The sequence below is a fragment of the Rhamphochromis longiceps genome, linkage group LG12, assembly GCF_057381845.1.
Source record: "Rhamphochromis longiceps isolate RC_006_pf linkage group LG12, R_longiceps_female_GT1.1, whole genome shotgun sequence".
In the NCBI taxonomy this organism is placed as follows: Eukaryota; Metazoa; Chordata; class Actinopteri; order Cichliformes; family Cichlidae; genus Rhamphochromis; species Rhamphochromis longiceps.
Window position 1 is genome coordinate 31,804,122 of NC_140568.1, and position 24,728 is coordinate 31,828,849.

The 24,728-nt window shown below is 42.5% G+C and overlaps 1 protein-coding gene across 1 annotated transcript in view; it reads right to left on the reverse strand.

Moving 5' to 3' along the window:
- Positions 1–24,728, reverse strand: part of ptch1 (patched 1) — a 51,422-nt gene that overhangs the window by 12,573 nt on the left and 14,121 nt on the right. The window contains exons 3-16 of the mRNA XM_085425820.1: positions 20,162–20,351; positions 19,278–19,347; positions 19,074–19,165; positions 17,601–17,796; positions 17,346–17,467; positions 14,783–14,930; positions 13,289–13,420; positions 13,016–13,171; positions 12,568–12,666; positions 11,321–11,446; positions 8,260–8,378; positions 7,054–7,714; positions 6,233–6,542; positions 4,539–4,681 (exon numbers count right to left, since the gene is read on the reverse strand). Coding sequence (XP_085281946.1) covers positions 4,539–4,681; positions 6,233–6,542; positions 7,054–7,714; positions 8,260–8,378; positions 11,321–11,446; positions 12,568–12,666; positions 13,016–13,171; positions 13,289–13,420; positions 14,783–14,930; positions 17,346–17,467; positions 17,601–17,796; positions 19,074–19,165; positions 19,278–19,347; positions 20,162–20,351 — 2,564 coding nt within the window. The remainder of the gene's footprint in view (positions 1–4,538; positions 4,682–6,232; positions 6,543–7,053; positions 7,715–8,259; positions 8,379–11,320; positions 11,447–12,567; positions 12,667–13,015; positions 13,172–13,288; positions 13,421–14,782; positions 14,931–17,345; positions 17,468–17,600; positions 17,797–19,073; positions 19,166–19,277; positions 19,348–20,161; positions 20,352–24,728) is intronic.

Below are 24,728 nucleotides of genomic sequence, written 5' to 3' on the forward strand. Positions count from 1 at the left end.
ATGAGTGCAAGAGAACGGAGCAGCTTTCAAAATATGAGTCAAATATTAGCCCCTCTCTCTTTCCAACCAAAGAAAAACCAACAAGTCAGACACTGGTTGCCTTTCTGAACATTCCCGTACTTCTGATCACAGCTTCCCAGAATTATCATGCCACATTAAAACATGGAAAATGTTGAATCAGCTTCTCCCTTTACATATAGTAGATATTGGCTGGCCAACCTCAGACCCAACGTCCTGACCACTCTGAATAAATTTCTAAAGGAAGCCTTGCAACGCTCTCCTGTCAAGAAGTAGCTGTTGCTGCTGCCTGTAGAACCAAGCAATCTGAGCAAGGAAGCTTTAAACAGGCATTCTGGTTATTTTAGAGCTGTGCAGGTTGTGTTTTGAGTTTCTGGAGTTGGGCACTTTCAGGTGAACAAAAACATAAAAGTATTTTTCTTTCTAATTGGTCTTGTTAGGAGAATAAGTGCAATGAATGCATTGTTGACTTTGGTAAGGTGGTCCACCACTTTGGTCCAGGCTAAATATCTCAGAAACATAGTCAAGGCTCATTCATTCAAATACTGAATCTGTGTGACTTTATGAGCTACTGGATCAGCCATCCATCCATCCATGGGGGAAGGAAGCAGGTAGTGTGGGAGTAGCCGGAGAGAACTCACACAGATAGAGGAAGAACATGAAAGGATTAGATTCGGACTCAGGACATAAAAATACAAAGATTGACATTCCCCTCAGTAGAATTTGAATAATACGTTTATGTTTTATACAGCGCTATCAGGTTCAAATTGTAATTTTCTCATATTTTATTACCACAATACTGAAAAGCTAATTACCCGTTTGCCTCAGCGACATAGCTATTTAGTTACTGTGTTAACATAAGCATGATATTATATTTTAGCATCCTGGGCTAAACATCATTGCACCATTGTATTGTACCTTTTGTCTGTGCATCCAGGCGAAAATGGTACAAGTAATTACATCACATCAAACTGTCAAAAGGAAATCCAAGTGGAGTTGTCACTCCACTTGGATTTCTTTAGGATAAACTCTCTGAGGCACTTTGTTTATCTTTGTGAGCGTGTGAGTCTGTGATTCTGCCTTATTGCACTCTTTTATTCAGCGTCATTTGCCTTGACGGCAAAAGTCAGTAGGTAGACGCGAATGACTGTCTCACTAAGGGCTGTTAGTTTTGCCCTCCCATGTGGAAACAGGAGTGTAGTCTAGCATTGCTACCTCCTGAGAGGTAAAACCATTACTGCGCACCACTCTGCCATTCTCCCTTCTAGGAACCATAAATCCCTCTTTCACAGAGGCAGGGAGCGTTCTGGGGGTTAAAGCTAGACTCGTGGGGTTAGGTACAAGAAAGGAGTAGTTTTTTTGTGGTGGGGGGTTGGGAGAGAAAAATTGCTTGAGTTAGCGTAACAATAAAAAAATTGGCTGGAGTCCCTGAGCGCGTCTGTGTGCAGTTAACCTGGTTGTTAACACTGAAGGAAATGCCACCCAGCAAATGGAGTAGAGCTATAAAAATAACACAACATCTGTACAAATGTTCCTCACACTTGGTTCTCCTGACCCCTGTGGGTACCCAGAATGCCTGGCGCCACAGATGGACCTGCCCTACGAAGAAAAGAGCTCTTGATAATGTTAGCATGGCCTTTCTTAGGACTTATCTCGCACGCCACAGATTTTTTAATTGCGATGCAAATAGCTTTAAGCCACACATATAGGGAACAAATGGTCACCAGCACAGAGTAGGGACAAATCAAAAGCAGAACACCTCTGCACAGATCCAAAGAGTGGCATATCAAAATAAAACATCTAGCTATGCAATTTACCAGGGATGTTGAAGATCTGGTCCTCATTTTAAGGAACAAAAAGGAAGCTACTGCTCAACAAGTACACGCACAAAGAAAAAGGAGAAGCACACATTCAAAACATACAAATGCACACAGAGCTGTCTAAAAGAAACCACTTGTTTCTAGCTCCCTCAATGAAAGAGGACAGAGCAGTGGAGAAAAGGAAGAGAAAGGGAGGGAGGAAAAGACAGAGGGAGTGAGAGGGAGAGAGCGAGTGGTGGTGCGAGCTGGAGTTTGTGAGCAGGAGAGAGAGACAGCTAGATTCCAGTGGATCTGGATCGAATTTAACAGCAGGATACTCAACAACTGTATGTCTTCAAGCTGTCACGGGAAGCCCAGGCAGCTCTGCTGGCGGCCCCCACGCCTCACGGCAAGTACACTTCTCTCACAGGCAGAGGAAGTGATGTCACGGGGCCGCACACCAGGACTGGCCCTGTTTCCTGTCAGCTAGATAACTGCTGCAATGGAGTTTATTTGGATAAACAAATAGCCATAAGAGCAAAGGGGAGAGGTGGGCAACCCTTAATAAACATCTGTAGAGCTGTATGATTGGAACACAGAGTTGCACAAATTCTAAATACAAATAAACAGGAGACACAGAAGAGCTATGCGTCAAAGTTAATCACCCTTGATGAAAATGATTTCGATGTTGAAACGGACATGGCTTGTTTTGTGTTTGAGGTTTGCAGATATTCTGGCCAAGAATTTTGTTTTTATATTTCTCCAGTTTCTTATCTTCTGTTTTTGCGTTTTCCTGCCAAAGAATGCAGCCATGCATCCACATATGTTGTTTTTTGGAGGTGATACTAAACTAAGAAAAGCATTCAATGCCCTGTTGAAGCTGAGAACATTTACCCAGCTCCACAAATGCAATCTTTCCCCTCATTTCCTCCTGTTTCTCCCCCAGACTTTCACATTATCAGGTTGGTATCTTTCCACTGACATACAAGAGACCTGATTTAATCTTCCTCAATAAGTTCCTGTCTCGACCTCCTTCCGAGACCCAAGGTGCTCAAGTCGCTACACTCGAGTTACTGCTGGACGTCAAACACTCATTCGGTGGCACGCAGGAGACAGTTTCAACAGCTCAGCTGGAGTTTACCACATGATTCAGATAACATGCTTTGTTGTATACTCACTTTATGGCTTAATTTTGCACTTCAGCTTCACCAATGGCTGTGCAAACTTTTCAGAAGCTCATGGAGAACTACTTCAGTACCAGAGATGAAGCTAAACAGTCATGTTCTGATTATGGAATTAAGTATGTGTAAAGAGGAGACATTTTTACTTTTATGTGCAGTGGATATAGGACTAGCATCTCAGACCTAAACAAATGCAACCAAAACCAGAGTCACCCTGGAAGCCTTGTGTCAGCTCATAGGGCTATCTATATAAGCAATAATGACATTAGTTTATCACACTCTTTGTCCTTCAAGGCTTAGAATGTATTAACTGCAACAGACAAGCATTTCTATACCACACCAGTAAACCTCAACTGCTCCTCTCAGAAAGTAGTTTGACGAAGCAGACGCTATTGTTTATATTAGAAAAACATGCAAATATGTTTTAAAAATTTAGTTCTCAGTGAATCAGATTCAGGTTTCTACTTAGAGCCACAGAATCCAGATTAATTATTTATAGACACTTTGGGGTTTGCAGGCGTTTCTCTGCACCAGTTTCAGCCATCCCAGCCTCTCATACTGTAAACCGTGGCTGGAAGCACTGACGATGTGTCAAGCTGAAAGACTTGATGTTTAAGGGAAACAGCTCACTGTCAAGGCCCTGCTATACACACACACACACACACACACACACACACACACACACACACACACACACACACACACACACACACACACACACACACACACACACAAAAAACCCACACGCAAACTGACAAATCGTTTAAATGAAGAGTTAATAGGTTTTTCAGAGTCAGGCTGCAGCTCCAGTGAGAGCTTTAAATTCCTGAGCTCGGTAAAGTCATCACACGAACACAGACAGAGAGAAAGAAAGAAAAATATGAATAGTCAGAGATGGTTTTAAGCTGGGTGTGGCTCCCCTAGAGTCATAACAAAATGTACAGATATGCATACACATACAGCGTCACAAAAGAGCTTTGAAAGTGGTGGAAGCATCTCTCAAGGCTATTATCAAGTTGTAGTCCATGTAATACAGTCTGCATGGTCTATGCTTACATAACATCTGCACATACTTCCTCATATAATGCAAATCAAGCTGCTAACCCAACATGTCCACACATCTTTTGAATTGCAGTGTACCATTGACAGTCAAATAGCCAGACAATAGACACTCAGATAGCCAGGATTTCATTTATCAGGAACCAATTCACTCGCAGGCTAGTGCTAACTTCCAGTATTAGAACTGACAAATGAGAAGGAGATTTCTCTAACGCAACAATAAAAGCTTACAGAGGTGTGTTCATCCATCTAAAGCCTTTGTTTCAGATCAAAGCTTTGTTTTCTTTCAACAGTTTGCACCTGGGCATTGACCAGGAAGCTTTTTTCATGATCTCTGTGAATTATTATCCCCTTTCATCACCATAGCAGCACATTCAATTTACATCTGATGCATTTGATAGACGGATGAACTTTTACGTGTTAATGACAAGAGGAATCGCTTATCCACTTTTAATAAATTCAATTTAAATCCTAAACGTACCAGGTTGAAGTTGATGGGCTTGTCCCTGCGCCCTGTCTGCACCAAGAGTTTATATGCTAGGACGCCATCATCAGAGCCATTCCTATAATTGTTGTGGGTGATGCGGCCAGCCTCCCAGTCCTTGTCAAAAGCCTGCTGGAGACCTGTAGGAAACCACAGCAAAACACACTGGTTAGATGTGGATGTTTAAAAAGGTTACATGCCTTGTTATCTTCATTCTCCCACTGCAACACACAACAAACAATAACCCAACACAGTAAATAACACAACACCCTAACCTAACCCTAACTCTATAATAGGCTTGATTGATTTAATATGATAACTCAGTTCCATTCTCAACCACTAAACATGACTTCAAAAACAGAAAATCTGCTGCTTTTAATTCAAAGAGATCGTTATGGGGCTTTATCAGTAACATCTGCCTTCTTTTCTATACTACTCTCTGATCCATATGTGTATCACTCCTCTTTTCTCGGCTCTCCCCCAAGGCCCATGCTGTGGTCCGTCTGTGGGAGATGTTGTTTTGGGTCTCGTTCCTTGGCCTGTCTGGCTCCAATTTGTCCCACCATTGCAGAGAGCAATATCAGACACAGTTCTCTCTCTCTCACCCACACACACTCCCTGTGTGGTTCCCAGCCGGCTCACACACACACACACACACACACACACACACACACACACACACACACACACACACACACACACACACACACACACAGACTCTCACGATGTGTTTTATCGTTAAGTACATTTCCTCACTGAGAATTAAGCCATTCATAGATTGGGCTGACATATGAAAGAAAATACTGTTCACTGATACTTTGCAATTCTGTATGAAACAATAAATCCATCCATCACTCCTTTCAAAATTAATTTAAAGCGTTGTGTACCATGTCTTACGTGTCAAATATTAAATTTTTATCTAGAAAAACAAACAAAAACACTAGAGCAGGCAGTACTGGTTCAATACGTGCCGATTTGCACTGACAACATATTTGCTGCCAAAGGTTTTTGAATATTGTACATTTCCCAAGATGAAGTTGAAAAATATTGACTCCCACTATACTCTTCGCCATCAATCCCACTTATGGAAGAAACAAGTGATTTTAATCAGCTACTGTCAGTGTCCATTTATGCAGTCCCTCCTACTTCTGAACTCCTGCCTAACATCTTGTTTTCTGCGGATTTATGTCAAAACACGGAATAAAATTGTGATCTCAAAATGCTTTCATGGGAAAGTAAATTATTCCCATGCCTAAACTATCCTGAATAGCAAAGTTAAATAAGTTAAATAAGCAAAGGTAAAATTTCAAATGAACTAACACTGGCTCTACACCATTATGCCACATCTGACCCATTTTATTCTCAACCAGAAGGTGCAGTTTATGTCCATACCTGTCCACACTCATTTCATACCCGAAAATTCGAAAGGAATTTATGATGTGGACACAAATGATTAGTGTCACTAACTCAGTATCCAACCACATGTGAAATATGACCACAATTTCCCGTTTAGCTCCTTTGAGTTACTTTGACGCTCATGAGAAGATTATGGAGAGCCCAAAATATGACACCTCCAGTCATTGGTGTGTTCAGTGCTGAGCCACAAAAATTTGACATATTCGGTTTTATTCACTGTTTAGGTCGGGTTGAGGTGGCATGTGTACGTCAAGCTTAAAATTACTTAGATTTACCTTGCAGCCAGTCCCTGAAGTAATGAAGCCACATGCGAGGCAGCTGTCCATTTTCCTCCTTCAGCACGTAGCGAATGGTGTGGAACCTCTGGTGGAGCTGGTGAAGCAGTGGCTGGTTTTGAGCATAATCGGCGCGCTGTGTTACCACATACATGTTGTAGAAGGAGAAGAACTTGAACTGGGCGCCGAGAAAGTCGTACTCGCTTGTCTCCCTTGGTACAATATCTGTCAGCTCCAGGCCGTCCCTCACTTGGGTGGTCCCGTATAAACTGACTCCCAGCAGGCAGAGGAACAGCACAATCACAACCACCTGGAATCAGAGGGATGAAGAGACAGCTTTATCAAAAAACAAATATCCAATTAAAACATCTGCCTGTTTATAAGCTGTCAGATGCTTTTTGATACAATGTAGCAAAAGTGCTACTTTTTCTTTTTTCTGCAAAAAGTAAAGTGCCGGATTAATGCCTTGCAGGACTACGTGAAGCAATTTATATAAAATTAAAAAAAAGAAGAAGAAAGAAACTGAGGAACATTTTGTAATGTCAAGTACAGACCACCACATGATTTCAGTTCTGGAAGGCTTTAAAAGGTCTGGCCACCCACTGTGTGTCTGTGTGTGTGTGTGTGTCTCAGATAGGACATAACCACAATTTCCACCCCCGATTTCCTCCTTCCTTACACACTCCGGTGACTAACCCTCCCATTCAAATTATCACCACAGTGAGTCAGCACACAAACCCACTTTTACCTCATACAGAAGCTATTCCGCTTGTTTCTTTGTCTCCCTACTCTACAGAAACACAGAGAGCAACTGAACTCACCTTGGTGGTGGGCTGCAGAAGGAATGGCGCATAGTGCTTCTCAGCAAAAGAGGCCAGGGTCCAGCGCGAGCAGGGGGGCTTGAGGCAGCGTAGGCCCAGCGAGGCTTCTCCAATCTGGGACAACAGGTCCCGTGTGGAGCTGTTGTTCTCTGGACTCTGGCCAGTCGATGAGGCTCCATCACCCTGAGCAACTGAGCTAGCACTTGGGGTCGATGCAGCAGGAGGAGGTGCGGGATGATGATGATGGGAGAAGCTGGCAGAACCTCGAGACCCCCCATTATTCAAGCCCCCACTGTTGTTGTTGTTGCTGATGTTGGCGTGATTGCTGCTACTGTAATACTCGTTGTTACGGTTGGTCCTAGCTGGAGCTGGGTTGATGGGCTGCACAGAGATTTGGGATCTGGGCTCAGCTGTGGTGTAGAAGGCCTGAGTTCGGGGGTCGTACTCCGTCCTGAGCTGCACTGTGGACTGCATAGTGATTTGGGTCTGCTGAGCAAAACCATGGCTACTGTAGGAAGGAGGGGGACTGCTGTAGCTTGGGGGAGGCATGTGATATGAGGGAGGAGGGGTACGATATGACGGGGAAGGGCTGTAGCGACTCCCTTCTGTCCCATCCAGGTACGCCTGTGGCTCTATCTGAATCACACGATTGGAACAAGGGCTGCAGACATAAATACGATGAAACACTGTCAGGCACTGCTGTGAAACAAAATTTAAAACCAGACTTAACGGAAAAAAAAAAAACATTCCAGTACGCATGTACAACATCTGATTTTGTGAAACAGTTAAGTGTTGCATTACAAAAAATATTTATTAGCCCTATGTTATTGTGAATCTTCTCTCCTTTGCCAGCAGCATGAAATATAGGGCCGGGACCCAACCGTGGAATTTAATAGTGTGTGTACACATCTGTACAATAACCGAGCCAACGAGCATGCCCGGGCTGGCAGGCAGACTGGCAAACTTTAATGAAGACTGGAAAAGATAAACATACAGTCAAACAAGCAAGCAGTCAGACGGAAAGAGACAACTTTTGCAGTAATTAGTTTTTAACTGAGGGGGATTACGGTGAAGATATCTTTAAAGATAGCTTTGTGCGTACACGGTTCATTATCATGGAAGAGATCGGTGGAAAACATAAAAGGAGGAACGGTAAAGCAATAAGTGTCTCGTCAGATATGAAAGCGCGTCTTTGTGTGTGCACACCTGTAGAAGCAGCAGAAAATGTCAAAACGCCTGTCCTCTCGCCGATAGAGATCCATGCTGAGGATGGCAGGAAAGATGAGCAGTACCATGGCAAAGTTAAACACCACCACCACTGCAGCCTGCAAGAAAAACAGAAAGGTTATTTCAGGTGAAAAAACCCAAACAAAACTGCTTTTTATCAAGAAAAAGGATCAGATTGACGTTTTTGGAGTTGCAAACAGTGGGAAAAAAATACAGGTGATCATATGCAGTGTAGACAGTGAAGATGTGAAATGATATGTAACATTTAAAAAGGGCATTTTGCTGTAAATTTAACTGCATTATCATCCATACACATGCTGCAACTTACAAAACTACTTTGAAAGTGTATTAAATGAAAGAATTACTGTTTAACAAAAACAGTGTTGCTCTGAATATAAATCAGAATAACACAAGCTGAATAGGCTCAAGTGAGGGAAAAATTGCCTTTCGACACATTTCCAGTTCCTTTCAAGGCAAAAACACTGAGTGTGCAGAGAAAAAGTGAGGCATATGTATGTGTAATAGAAGCCAGTACAATGTTGTGGTTAAGTATTTGAAGGTGGTGCACTAGAGCAGAGGGTGGGGGTTGAGGTTAGGTTGGGGCCCTGCCCAGAGTACAATCTGGATATTGCGTAGTTGCCAGACCACTACACACACACACACACACACACACAATCCCGTGTGTGTGCCAGACCACCCAAGGAGTCAGAGGCCCGCGGGGCCTGAGGTGATGAGCAGTCGCTGTGGCTGTACAGACAACACACACACACCCCTTACAGACTCACACAGAAAAATGCACATAAACACACATATCTGTCACCTTAAAAAACGTACAGCCTCCTACTTAAACCACACCATAACACCAACCAGACACAGGCACACACACATCCTCGCCCTCCCTCATTCCTCAGCTCGCTACTCAGTCAACGAGAGAGATATAATGTCAATGAAGGAGACGTGGAGAAAGAAAAAGCTGTAAGTAGAGCAGAACAATTAATTCTCAATTGGCCCACTAACATCCAGACAGATACAGTATGAGTCCACTGACACACACACACACACACACACACACACACACACACACACACACACACACACACAGTGACCGTGAGCTGACCCCAGAGTGGGGATATTTATCATCACATCTGTTTTCTGCACATGAATGTGTGTGTTCCTCTGTGTGTGTGTGTTTTGCTGCTGTTATCAGGACAAGATTCCTTTTCTTATGTTTATACTGATAGGAGGAAGTGAATGAGACATAACGCAGGAGTGCGCGGGAAAGAGCGATGAATCCAAGGTGGAGTCGACCATGGGAAGTGTTTAATGCTGATAAAGAGACGCACACATGCACGCCAACACAAACTGCAGGCACTGACACAAGGTTGCGGTGTGTGGATGCACTCGATAATAAAAGATGAGTATCACCGTGAATGTCGACTTCGTGAAGTTTTACCGTCTAGCGGTAACAAAACCACTAGTGTGAAGTATGCATGGTATGCGTGTGTGTGTGTGTTGAGCATGCGTCTTTTCCAATGTGCGTGTGTAGAAAACGAAGCTCCATGGATTAGACCCATGGGGTAAATGGATCATGTTTGACAGACTCTCTCTACTAAAGCCATCAATCCACACATGCTAATATTGTACTCAATGTGGCAACATCTTACCTCACACTGTGTGTCCATGCAAGTGTGTGTGAGTCTATGCATGTGCGTGAGGACTAAAGAGCAAGAAACAGGAGGGGGAAATCACTTAATATTTTCATATAGTCAGTGATACATCACTTATGTAACTGCAAATACTTGCAAATGCGTATTACAACAAGTTTTCATAGCTTCCTTATGCAAAATATGTGTTGAAATTCTCAGCTGAATGCTTTTATTGTGTGTGCTTGATTGTGATGGTTCAGTGGTACAGTGGACTGTCCTTCAGGTACTCTGGCATCCTCCCCAAAGACCAGAGGCAAGTAAGTTAACATAAGTGGTTATTCCTATTCTGTCACAAAAGTATATTTGAGTCTTAATGAGTGCCTTTTTGTCTTAGTGGCAGATTGGCGTCCTGTCTTGGGTGAACTAACTGGCTTTTGTGATCATCCACTTTGGCTTGCTAACCCACATAAGAGTGCCTCTGACTATAAAGATGGTGTCAAGAAAACCTTATGTAAACAATAAAACAGAAACTCTTTTGGGTAAATAAACTGAACAAACCAGATTTTTGACAAAACGGCAAAACCTACACTCACATTAATGGAGGGTCACCCATGTGATTAGAAGATTAAGGTGATCATCACACAAAGGTGAGATGTCAAATTTGTTGTTGTTGTAACCATCACTTTTTAAAACATGTATGTAGCCTTTTCTTTCTCTATCCATCTGGTTAGTGCTGCAGTGACTCAAACTTCAAACCAGAGATTTTTATCTGACCTTATCCTCTCTTTAGCGCACGTATCGCTATGACTGACTGTTTAAATGAATTAGGAATTCATTGATTATTGGAGGCATTTTGTACTAGTTTTCGCTGTTCTGGTGATGTCTGTAATTACTGACAGATGTTAGAGAAGTCAGAGCTCCCCTCTCGTGTTCCCCCACCTTTGCTCGTACATTCGCTCACATGCGCACATGCAAACATCTAGGCCATTGCGTTTCAAACCTCCCACACAGATACTACAACTCCCCACATGCACACATGCACATGGATGTGAGGGTATGTGAGTACACAGACGCGCACACACACTCGCAGAGGGATTCAGTTACTAGGACCTCAGCCACAATCTGGACAGACACCGGGCCCACCACTAAACAGCCTCAAAGAAGGAGGAGGGGGGGATTTAACAAAACGCACACTTCTCCTCATGCACACACACAAACGCACACAGACGTACACACTTTCAATGTGATGAATGAAATCAATAAAACAACAGTCTGGAGAAATCTGGAGCCAATGAAGACGGGAACAGGACTATTAGTAAGAGAGAGGCCCCACACGACTGAACTCTCACACACGCACACGCACGCATACAACCCTCACTCACTAGCCACTGTACCTGTAGAGAAAAGGCTCTGAGCGCTGGGATGGGGATGAGCGCTGCCATGAAGAATGCTGTGACGTTGCTGATGGAGGTAAGAGCCACACTGGCCCCTGTCCTCTTCAGACACTCCCCCGTGCGATCCTTGTCGAGACAGAAAGAGAAGTTGGTGAGAGGAAAAGCAATGAAACTTTTGATCAGAGTTTAGCCAGAGGCACACGTGTAATACTGGAGATTATGTATCATTATCGTGATACTGATATGACTGACAGTGATTACGATGTTTCTTGAAGCCCTGAAGTGCTTAAATAATCCACCTGGGCCTGTCTACTTCTGTTTGAAGTAACGGAGGAAAAAGCCGACAGAACAAAACAACGCTTGGTAAAATCACTGCTGCTGAAAACTTGTAATATAATGCGCACAAAGAGAACAGTGATAAACACACAACTCTAGAAGACTTTGGCGGCAACTGTGTGAAGATCTAAAGACGTGCAGGACCACACAGAGAGCGTCTGCAGGCATGCGCATCTTTGTGTGTGTCTGTGTGTGTGTGTGTGTTTGTGTGTGTGCGCATCAGACAGGAGAGATCAGGTTTGGCTCTGTTTAGTTTTCATCTCAGCCACACAATAGAAGCTCGGGGATGAGGGAGGCATAGAGACGAGGGCTTGAACGAGAGGGAGGCAGGGGAAAACAAAAACAAGCAAATACATGCCTGTGTTTTCCCCTCTGGAGATGAAAAGCTACCACACACACACACACACACACACACACACACACACACACACACACACACACACACACACACACACACACACACACACACACACACACACACACTCAGCCAGTTCTTTTTTTTTTAATGCTATTTATTAGATTCTGTACACTTCATCAGCTAATGGATGAGAAAGCTCTTGCTCCTGGTTTAATCCATACTTCAGACCGCACAGAATACTTTAAATGCATCAAATTAATTAATTTATTTTTTTTATTAGACCCACTCACAAGTGTGTGTGTGTAACTTATCAATCTGTGTGTAAAGCAGAAACAAGGAAGTCATAATCTAAAAGAAACAGACATATTAATCCATTTAAAAATGAACGTCTTTAATTCGGAGCATTGCCGAGATAAGAAGGCTGGGTGTGTGGCACATGGTTTGCTTGATGCTACATCACAGGCACAGACAAGCTTTCACACATTCCTCCGCGGAGTAGATAAAACAACAAAGGGGATGTGCAGGAATGGGTGATGGTGGATGTTTGCCTCACCTCGAATGGGATCCTCTTGTTTTGCCCGGTCTCACTGAAGGCATGGGCGAGGAGAAACACATCATCTACTCCAACTCCCAGAGCCAAAAAGGGAAGCACCTGTGGCACACACACCCACAAACTTAATGAGCTCCTGCATGATTTTACCTCAGAGGTTCGCTATTCTAGGGGTAGCCACAAGTGCATATTATTATAGATACACACCCATGCAATATTTTTCAAATTCTGGTGCTAAGGTAAATTAAAATGAAGCGTCAAAACCTGTCTCCAGTGTCCAATAATATCTACTACATTATCTTCTGTACATTATTCTGCTGGTGTTGACCCACTTCAATTAGGCAATTTAAGAAAATGATTTTAAGTCTAGCAGAGACTTCAACTCAAGTCTACTAGCAGCTGCTGTGTTGACCTTTAGCCCATTGGGTCCAGTGGCATGTGTGTGAGTTACCTGCGTAGTGGCAGCATTGAAGGAAATGCCCAGGAGGGAGCAGAGGCCCAAACCAGCTGCCACTGACAACGTCACCAGGAGGACACCTGCCAGCCCCACAGCCCCCTGAGACTTGGCACAGTCCCATCGCAGCATGGTCAGGCATGCATAGGCCAGCTAGGCACAAACAGCAAGCAAACCATTAATCAATCACCCTTTTGTCTGTAAGTCCCTTCTCAGTTTCAAGCAAAGCAGAGAAAAATTGAATAAAATTTTCCTTCCCTCTAGTCTTACCATCAGAAGGTACCCACTGGCCACGCGGATAACACTTATGTCCGAAAAAGACTTGAGAATATCTTCCAGAGTGGTGGTTGTGAAAGATAAGACCTTCTGAGACGAGTTTGCTGACACGCTGTGCTGCACCGCCTGAAGACAAGACAATAGTAAATAAAGAGGAAGAAACTCTTTAAAATAGGATTAAATATCCTATATATACACACTATAAAATATATATGTATATAGATTAGAAATAATAAAATAGGTCACTTATAAATGAACTCTTAATGCAGCACCAGTAGCTCCATCAACATTTAAATCTGGTTTACTGACCAGTAAAGCATTTACTGGTTTGGAACTTTGCAACAAGATTTTCTTATCCCTATCTCATTTTCCCTTAATATACCAACTAGATCTGCATCAGCTATCAAAATACAACTAAATCTAATTTTAGCAGAATAGATAATTGACCAACCTTGCTGCCGCTTACTCAGTGGTATCTAAAATGCACATTCTGGAAAAAGGGAATTAATTTTCAGTGATTTAGCGCAAGCTGTCCCTCTTTTATGTAATATAACATCTTCCCTAGGTTTAAATTAACTAAATATTACAGGCTGTCTCTGAAAAAAAAAAGCCTTGAATCAGGAGGCTCTGCAGACAGTATCCTGACCTATTCCCTCTGTCTCTCTTGCTATCTCAGGACAGACAGATGGCTTCGGCATTGAACTGCTGTTACTGCTCAGTGGGGAGCAATGACGGCTGACACACATTAAGAAACATGCTCTAGATCACACACACACACTCGCACCCACATGTAAACTTCCACATGTGTCTCACACATACCGACATATTCTTGCAGACACGCCTAAATGTGAATAATACAAATAAAAAATGCAATTTTTGGCATATTTTTTCACTTTGAAGCTTAAAAAAATAAAACTATGTGTTTAAAAATATGATCACATTTTGTTAAAAATCTGTGATTTCTGGACCCAAAGATAAATGACACACACACACACACACACACGCACATTCATACACACAAGGTCACACCATGTGGAACAGAGGTTGGGGCCCCCAAAACAAAGACCAGATGATGTCACACATGAGCCACCAATGGGGCCACAGCTGGGAAAGCGATTGTGTGTGAAGTTGTGAGTGTGTGTTCATGTGTGATTGTGTGTAAGTTTAAGGGGGAGAGCGAGGAAGAAAAAGAGAGATATCCAGCACTCACTTAATGTATTCCAGACATGCTCACCCTGTTGCTCTATTGCCCCTCTCTACTCATGAGTGAGAGGAAAACTTTAGTCCTTTACCACACACCAACAGTGGTTTTAGTATCTATCAGGGGCCCCGGCTTTGGATGGGGCCTTCCCATGTTCACCTGTATCCGGTCTGTGATTTACAACGTGGCTATAGAGGACTTAGGGTAGATTTCGCTACTCTTTTCTCTTTCGTTCTCTCTTTTTCTGAATTTTTCTTGCTCTCATTTCTAAATTTTCTGGCCCTTACCTCAGAGTACCGCCTCTGCCAGGCTTCAAGTATAGCTGCAGCCTTTTCTTCATTCCAGTTGATGTGGGAAACCTCATCGTAGCCCCGAAAGTGCTCAAACATCTGCTTGGGAGTCATCAGCTGGAAGATGGTCTGCAAGGCCTGGGCACTGGAAGGGAGTTAAGGGGGAAGGTGGCAGAGAGAGAATGAGGGAGGGAAATGGGAAGGAAAACATGGAAAGGATGAGAGAACAAAAGGAAGGAGGTCAAGACTTCAGTGAGAACATCCCATCTAGAGAGGAAGCGTGGGGCGATGAGCAGGCTCTCTGGATTGTGGGAAATAATAACAAAATCAAAACTTGGACTTGCAAAGTTTTAGGCTCTTTGATTCACAGCGATGTCTAACACTCCATGAATATAAAGTAAAAATAAATTAGGTGTTCATCAAAATGATGGTCCCTCAAAAGCATCAAACCAACAGGGAGATGAGAGAATAAGATTAAATCATCCCAGGAAAATTTTTAATTTTTCAGTTTAATCTCTAATCCCAGAACAAAGAATGTGTTAATTTAAGCAGTAAAAGGGAAAGAAAAATGAAACAAAACCAAAGTCACATTGCCTGGAGCACATTGGATATCAGTCATCATAAACAATGATATATATATATATATATATATGGCAGCCTCCACTCTGGATATATATATATATATATATATATATATATATATATATATATAACCCCCTAACCCTAACCCTAACCCAAGGGTGGTGGAGAATGACCGAGCTAAGATCCTGTGGGACTTCCAGATACAGACGGACAAAATGGTGGTGGCTAACCAACCGGACATAGTGGTGGTAGACAAACAGAAGAAGATGGCCGTAGTGATCGATGTAGCGGTTCCGAATGACAGCAATATCAGGAAGAAGGAACACGAGAAGCTGGAGAAATACCAAGGGCTCAGAGAAGAGCTCGAGAGGATGTGGAGGGTGAAGGTAACGGTGGTCCCCGTGGTAATCGGAGCACTCGGTGCGGTGACTCCCAAGCTAGGCGAGTGGCTCCAGCAGATCCCAGGAACAACATCGGAGATCTCTGTCCAGAAGAGCGCAGTCCTGGGAACAGCTAAGATACTGCGCAGGACCCTCAAGCTCCCAGGCCTCTGGTAGAGGACCCGAGCTTGAAGGATAAACCGCCCGCAGGGGCGTGCTGGGTGTTTTTTATATATATATACACACATATATATATATATATATATATATATATACACATATATATATATATATGGCAGCCTCCACTCTGGATATATATATATATATATATATATATATATATATATATATATATATATATATATATATATATATATATATATATATATATATATATATATCCAGAAACTACTGATATCAATATCTCAAAATCATATACAAACCCAGTGAGAGGAAATTTAATAAGGATTTAATAAGGATAATTTAATTGTGTATTTACATATTTCCTCACATGCATCCTCTCCCTCCCACATGCAAGCTCTCCTTCAGCCCTTCTATGGGTTGCTGATCTTAAGGACCAAGACATTGAGTGTAATGAAAAATGCACACCGCTAATGGGGTGATAAATTATGAAGGTAATAAAGTAATATGGCGGATTAGGTAATAATAAAGGACTCTGGACCAGAGTGCAGCTTTTTAACAGTAGTCTACTGAGTGGATTTATTTTCAAATCATAAAATTATATAAACCAAAGCAAAAGACATTTGCCCGTCTCTATGAATGTGTGCTGTGTAATATGGTGATAATCACAGTAATGGTGGCAGTTAGTAAACAAGGTGAAGAAGCTGAGTGCCAGCAGTAACAGCCCAACAGAGAGAGCAGCCATACTACACATATTCACTCACACACACGCAGACACACACAAGCAGCCAGGCACGCACAGACACTCTAATGACCCAACCTTGCCAGGAAAAAACACAACCACAAAACACAAACAACGCACCCCACTGTACTCCGTGACCAGTATGTGTGTTAATGTGTGTGCGTGCGAGTTTGCTTTGCACCAAAAGTGCATTTTAGCCTTAAAGTAGGAGGTCCACAAGCAAAAGATGTTACTGCTGCTGTAGCTGCTGTTGAAGAAACATTTTTCATTTCTATGCAAATTTCATGCTTTCTACTTACATAAACATCACACAAAAAGTGCAAGACTTTAATTTGTTCCCTTATCATGCGTTGAGCTTGTATGTTGTCGGACGGCATACAACCAAATCTTTAGGCTTTTACCTGATTCTTGTGCTGGAATTAAGTCCACATATCGCTGTATATTTGGACAAACTAGCCAGGCAATACATCACTCTGTGCATACACATGTGTGTGTGAGTGGGTAGTGTCCAAGCAGAGCAGCCAGAGCTGAGCAGGAACAGCTGGAGCTCTAAGATTTCACTGGAATTTGCTAATGACTGCAAGATTTATAGCACACAGCACACACGCAAATGTGCACGTGCTGCACAAGAGAACAAAAACCACACAGTCTGTCCAGAATACGCGCTGTCATGATTACTACAGTGTTTACGAAGAAGCAAGTTCGGTTATGTTACCTGAGCAGGGGTCCGCTGCCATTCTTGGTGGTCCCTCCAACAATCAGTTCCTCCTGCCAGTGCATGTACTTCCTGGCCAGACCATGGCAGCCTCCACTCAGAGCCCGTGCCACATCGAATGGCTGGAGCAATAAAAGCAATAACTGTCAACAACTAATCTCAAACTAAACACTTTACGTTTGAGCGAAACATATTAATACCCCACACGTATTGAGATATTCCGAGCCAAAAGCTTGAGGCTTGATGCATGCCCACCTTAGTCGAGTTCTTATTGGGCGCGGTGCGGGGGCAGTCAGGATCGGCTGGGTTCAGGCAGGGTCTATCCATGTAGCCGTGCCCAATGTCCGCTTTTTCTAACATCTCCTCAAAGATTTCCACGTGGTTTTGCTGTGGCAACTCCTCAAGGAATTCCTTAGGGTCAAAATTGGTCCACTGCACAAGTCCTTTGCCTCTGCAAAGGTTAAAGGCAAATGTTAGTGTGCTTTTATGATGCTAGGTTTCTGTTCCTAAGAATAGCTGCATTTGGATCCCCAAAAAGTAAAATCTTATAGTCAAATGACAATAAAAAATGTTACCTAAGCCATCCACTATATCCATTAGAGTTGACAGGTCAACACTAGATTCAAATTCTGGCCTATCTGGATGATTACAAAAGATTACCTTACACCTGTTTGAATGAAAGGTTTTGTTTTATGTTCTTAAACATTATCTGCCCATCACTTTTTATTTCTCATTGAAGGGAATAAAACCACAAAAAGATAAAAAGTTCAAGATTACATTTTAGCCGATGAAAAAGGCACAATTCTGATAACGGTAACTAATCTCTTTCTTGCTATGTAATAAGTGGCGATAATTTCCCATCATGCAAAAGCTGAGTTCCTGCTCCAACCCAGACCTCGTCCCTCTATGCTCTCTTTTCCTCACACATTCCGATCTCTCTTTTTCTCTCTGCCATTCAGACGACATTGTATGTGCTTAACCAGGCTTGGGTTATTATTCCCAGCCTCCCAACCAGAACATAGTAAAAACCTTATTTACCATCTAGGTCCAGACACTCACACTCACACAGATAGACACACATCCACGCACTCTGATGATGGTGACTCAAGCTGATACACCTTTACACATCGACAGAAACGCATGTATGCACTGATGAAGACGACGCACAATATGGGCATGCATAAACACATGCAGAGGTAAAGGTCTGCTGAGTATTACTGTAGCAGCAGGCCATTAGCAACAGAACGGCCAGACAATGGTGTGAGGCCCAGGGCTCGAGAGAAACCATCGCCAGCGATACGCATGCCAGCAACCACTACAATAGAGCCTTCAGAGGGGACGAGTTCAGGACACACACACACACTTGTTTCTCTGTGGTGTTTCTTTAGATGGGTTGAGTGTGTTAGAGCTGCCACTTATAAAAGGGGCTAATGCAAGATCCAAAGATTCACATCTCTTGTCATCTCTTTCTCATTATCACATTGCCACTGCTACTGTATACACTACCGTTATGAGCTGAGCTCAGCACTTCAGGTCTTATTGTCCCAACATCATCTGAATCAGTTTGCCAACTGGCCTCACAGTAGATAAAGCTATTATGTAAGCCCAATTAGGATTTGATCATTTGGCCATAAGCTTGGAAGAGTTTGGTCAATCCAATGATATGTAGTAATGATCACATCACAAATGCAGATTCTGTCTAGTCAAAAAGAGCTTTTAAGTACTTACGGGAGATAGCCTGTTCCAGGCTGGAGCTTAGCCCCCTCCCAGAAGCAGTCCAAAGGTGTGATGATGAGGCAGGGATGTAGCCTTTCTATGATCTAAATGGTTGAGCAAATAATAGAATTGACAAACACTGAAGAAGTAGCAACAATACAGAGATAAAAAGTAAAAAACAGAAAAACTATACACACTGTGCTGGTTGTGTCTCACCTGATTCAGGTGATGTGTTTCTGTGACTACTTCCCCTGATTTGTAGCATAAGTCTTCTAATTTCCATTGTCTGAAAAGGAGAAAAAGAGAGTGAAAAAGTCACTTGGATGAGTGACGAAACTTTTCATCCCAATGAGAATGCTTCATCCAGAACAAAAGTTTAACTTTTTCATCACCACATAAACACGACGAGTGCACCCAGGATCAACTGAACAAGGAATAATACAAATATATCCTTCATCATTACGAATTTCTTTGTGTTTGTACACACAGAATAATTGCTATATCTCGTCATGTACAGCAATGAATTCACTCAGAGATTACCACTTGAGGTGCATCGATTTGTTTTTTTCCTGCTGATTATAGTGTTGGCTGATATGATTTTGTTTAAATAAGCACAAGAGTTGATAGCATACAGAAAAAAGTTTGCACATGTGCACCACGTTACAGCACCTTTCAGCACTCCTACTCAGACATATTTCAAAATAAATTGTTCCAGCTTGTAGGATAGAGCTTTTTTCATAAAGTAAAAGGGTTACTAAAAAAAATTATTTTTTGTGCCGTTCTGCAATCACACCTCCAAATGCTAGTTTGCAGGAGGGTTACTCCACTGTTGGGATCAGCTTATTCGTTTACTTCCAACAATGTTGAATGAGCTGAGCACATCGTGTCAGCGTTGTAGCTGAGAAATGTTGACTGACACACAAGTAAGAGAATTTATACCTGGACCTATAACAGGGCTACACTCACAGATTACTGGCCACTGTGTTAGAATAAAGAGGAAGCCAGATACAGTTATTGGACTAAAGATATTAAACTTGAATTAACTTGTCCAGAATTGGAAAACATGATGCTTAGATACAAAATGACAAGAGGCACGTTACCTGTTATAAAGGTAAACATGAACTCTGCTGGCTCGGATAGCTGACTCCAGGTGCTGCAGGAGCGCCTCCACAGTTAGAACATTGGCTCCCTCCTCCCGCGGCGTCTGGATCATCAGCTGAGGGGTAAACATGGCCTCCTCGCCTATCTTCTGTCTTGTATACTTGAGTTCCTGGTTCACACGCCCGCCAACTTGACAAAGAAGAGTGAAGTTACATATTTAAGGCTTTTGTGAAAACATCCAGACCATTATTGCATTTGATTCACAAAATCTTATTTAGTAAAGTTAAAGGTTAAGAAAAACTGCATGTAAGGGTTAGGGGCCAGAATTGTGCTGGCTTTGAATATGTGCTTAAAAAGTCTGTGTTTTTCTGACACAAAGGCACAAATATCTGCAAAATATAGACACAGTAAAGGTTAAAACACTGACTTTCGTTCTGGTTCTTCAAGTAAAACAGGAGTACAGCTGACTAGAAAACATCACACTGCTACCAGATCCATTCCAGATCATGCATACTTTTTTTATTGTAATGCATTATTTTGCTCTGAACTACAAGATAATAATAATGCACACACACAAACAGCATGGTGTGCTATAAAGTCTGCGACTCACACAAGAGATCCCCTGCTCGTTCTGCAAAGCAGACCCACAGACATCGCAGCCTGTCTGTGACATTATCTGACTTGTATCTTAAATAAAAGCACTCTCCTCACAGTAAGCTTGTAACACTACAATGGCAAACATCCCAAGTCCTTTGAATCCACAAAAGCAGCATCACCTCAACAAATCCACATTTCACAAACAGCTCAGTGTTTCTCCTTAAATTTGCTAACTTGTCAGCAGCGCCAAAACACGTTGTCTGCATTTGTGTGTGACACTAGTGTGTGTGTGTGTTTGATAGAGAGAGGCTGTCTTCCAGGCTTTGCTCCCAGTATCGTGGTGAGACTAAGCCCTGTGCGTGCGCTCTGAGCCCTGAGCTAGCCCGAGCTACAAAAGCAGCCTTTCAGACCCTTTAGCTGTCCAGCTCCACCCAAGTACATCCAAGGAAAGTCTGGCAAAGTATCCCTCACAAACACACACGCACACACATAAACACACACATGCATGCAAACGAATGCGGGCATGCAAGGATGGGCAGATATGAGCAAAATTATAAGGCAAATTAAATTTTAAAAAAGTACCAGAATTGTTTACGTTTTGTGTTCAGGTTTAAGATTCATGTGTCTTCATATGCATCCCCCAGTTTGGTGTGTCTGTTTCTAATTTACGAGCTGATAATTTGAGCCGTTCAGCGAAAGCTCGAGCAATTTATACTCATATTATTTCACTTGGTCACCCAGCCACACACATACACAAAACAAGAAAACTGTCCAGTGAGAGAGCAGACTGTGTGAAAAATCTGTAGCATTTTATTATGCCTTAATCCAATTTAACAATTCTGCTCAATCCGTGTAACAGTGGGCATGGATTGAATATTTTTTTGTCTACTGTAATGGCATTAAAGTTGAACATAAGCATGCCTGTTCTGCTGGGCTGGACCACCCAGTCAGACCAAGGGAAAAGGGAGAGATGGGCCATGTCTTGGGGCATTAGGAAAACACATTTGATTTCTTTTTTTCTGGACTCAAACAGCATTCCTATCTGAACCTGTCTGAATGCATGTTTATAATGCTCATCATTAATAGCAGGCCTAGGCTAACTGGAGCGACATGCTTTCCACTGCTAGGCCAGCTACAGAGGTCCGTTACACCAGCCCTCCCTTCAAAGGAAAGCGCACGGAACTGATTAAGATCTGACGCACACTGACAGCGCACTAACAAGTCGGCTTGTCTGATACACTCAACGCTCAAAGGCAATGCTAGCCTGAGGCTTGGTTTAAGTGCACTGCCAGGAGGGACAACGGAAACACGGGTATATGGAAAAAGGTGCATCCATCAGTCAATACCCTTCTACACGTGTGGAGATGGCACAGGGGGATGGGAGGATCAAGTTTAGAAAGAACCCACTGTCTGTTTTGAATTCTTTCCAAGTCGTGGACTGCCACCCAAAGATCCTGAGTTTACAGCAAGCAGCGAGGAATGGGACAAGTCAAAGGAATGTACTCTCCCGCTACAGGAAACAGCACATTACAGCCTCGGGCTTCGAGAATTCCACACTTCACGAGGTTACAAAGTTTTGGGGTCAACACTCACACAGCCTTGGGGTGAAATTAACACCCCAGCTGGACCAAGAAAACATGTATGTGTGTGCGCACACACTCAGCATACGTGCAAGCATGTGCACACGAGTGTGCGTGAACACACAGCTGTGTTTCTTCAATGACACATATTCCCATATTCCTTCTCCTAAGAAAACTGGTTGACCCCAGCATGTGTTGATATCTTGAAGGTGTCCCGCTCCAGGCTCAGCTGCTGAGACCAAAACAAAGTGGAAATAATTTTCAATCCCTCCCTTACCGGCCTCGGTCTCTTACGAAAACAAAAATCATTTGTAATGTTTTAGAGTGACATGAAAAGTACACATCCAAAATAGATAATTAAGAGAGTCTGGTGAAGTCAAATTGTACTATCCATCAACTGGTTTTGAGCCAAAATGCTTTCATTCCAATAAATCACAAAACTTATATGTATTCTGACAGAACTGGAATCAGCAAGCTGCTTTCTGGTTTTCAAAAGTCCAGTTTCTTCACCTGTGTTCATGAACTTAGGCTCCAGAAACTTGTGACAGAAATATTTTATTATTTTCTTACTTGTAATAGATCAAACTGCTAATCAAAGTAATCAGCAGCATATGACTAGTTAGTTATTTAGCTAATCATGTCTGTATTTATTTTTACTGAGTTAGTGCGCACTGTTGACTACATGGGTTTGTAGTGTACGAGTTATTAGTTATTAATGATTGACAAACGAAACCAAAAACCTTAGGAGAAGAGAAGAGAAGAGAAGAGAAGAGAAGAGAAGAGAAGAGAAGAGAAGAGAAGAGGCCTATGCTTGTCACTGTAGTGGAGCCCTCGGTGTGGGTATTCAGCATGTTGCATAACATTAACCCCTGGTCCCCCTATTCTCAAAGTAGAGGAATGGTGGGGGGTGGCGGGCACCAAAGGAGAGAAAGTAGGTTTCTAAGGAACTGACATCACCCCCTTCCTCCTTTCAGATCTGAACGCCCCCTCCTCATTCTCATTTTCTCTCTCTCTTTGCTCCATTCAGCTCTACACTGTGATTGGCCAGATCATGATGGCAATCAGCCCGGCCCCTCTGTCAAAGCCAAACCACCCCCCATATCCTTTCGCCAGCTTTCTCTCCTTTCCATGCAACACACAACAGCTTGTCCCCACCCCAGCACATCTCTTATGTCTGACAACGGAAGCAGCCCATAACTTTCGAGGAGAACACGCACCACCGGCGGCAACCACTCCTGTAACTGTGAGTGATGCTGGTATAATTCCAATCCCAATTATGTTCAGTGTACACCTGAACATATTTACACATCTATGAATAAATAGTCTGAAACACCTGACCTGCTCCACTAACTAAAGATTTGTGACATAATGTATTATATGTATTTGCATGCGGCTGAACACATCTCTGTGTGTGAGTGTGTGTGTGTGTGGGTGTGTGTGTCTGTTTGCAGAGAACGGATTAGCTGGATTAGCCCTCCATCCCAGCAGGCACCCCCTATGGTGAAGAGGAAGCCCCCCAAAACCAGGTCATCTCACTGCTACCAAGTCTACAGCGACCTCCCAAAATCTGAACCTCCAGTATTATCAAAGGGATAAAGAGACGACCACCCCATGAAACTACAACGGCATGTACTTAAAAAGCTGCTTTAAAAGTTGTGTAAAGAAAATCAAATTTAAGTTGATTTACACTGAAAAGATCTTTTAAACTTGGGAAGTGACACCTGTTGCATGAGACAGAAAAATGATGCTTTCATACAAGAGCTTGATATTTTGGGTTTCTCTGGAGTTTAGCAATACTGGTACTTAATGAATATTTGCAAAGGTATGAAAGGTTCTTACTGTGGTTTTTCAAGTTGTGCTTTCAAGTTTTCCATAGGCTGGTATTAAAAGATTGATATTATTAACCATTTTCTTTCTAATGAATCAACCCATAATCTCCTATAAAGACATTTTGGTATTTTCTGTTCAATTATTAAATAACTATAACATAAATATCCCATTTACCTACATACTGAGAACCTTATCCTAACTTTTGTCCTAAGTGAATTAATTCAACGCACTGAGCACAGGCACACACCTATTCATAGCAGGTCTCACAGTGGATGATATAAGCCAGAGTGAAAACCAAGAAGTGAAGTCAACAGGATTGCGAACTTGAAACATTATTGTATTAATACTTGGATCTGAGGAAGAGGAACACTTCTGCAGAATTCTTAAATGGTGGTTTTCTTCCTACCAAGAATCTTTCTTGGTCTGACCACTTAGTCAGGGGTGAAGACTTCTTCGTGGATGCTCAGTCAGTGATAAGAAAATTTTCAGTCCATAACAACATCCAGAACTTCTGACACTAAAGTAATGTAGGCAGCAGAGCAGTTTGCCAAATCCTCCT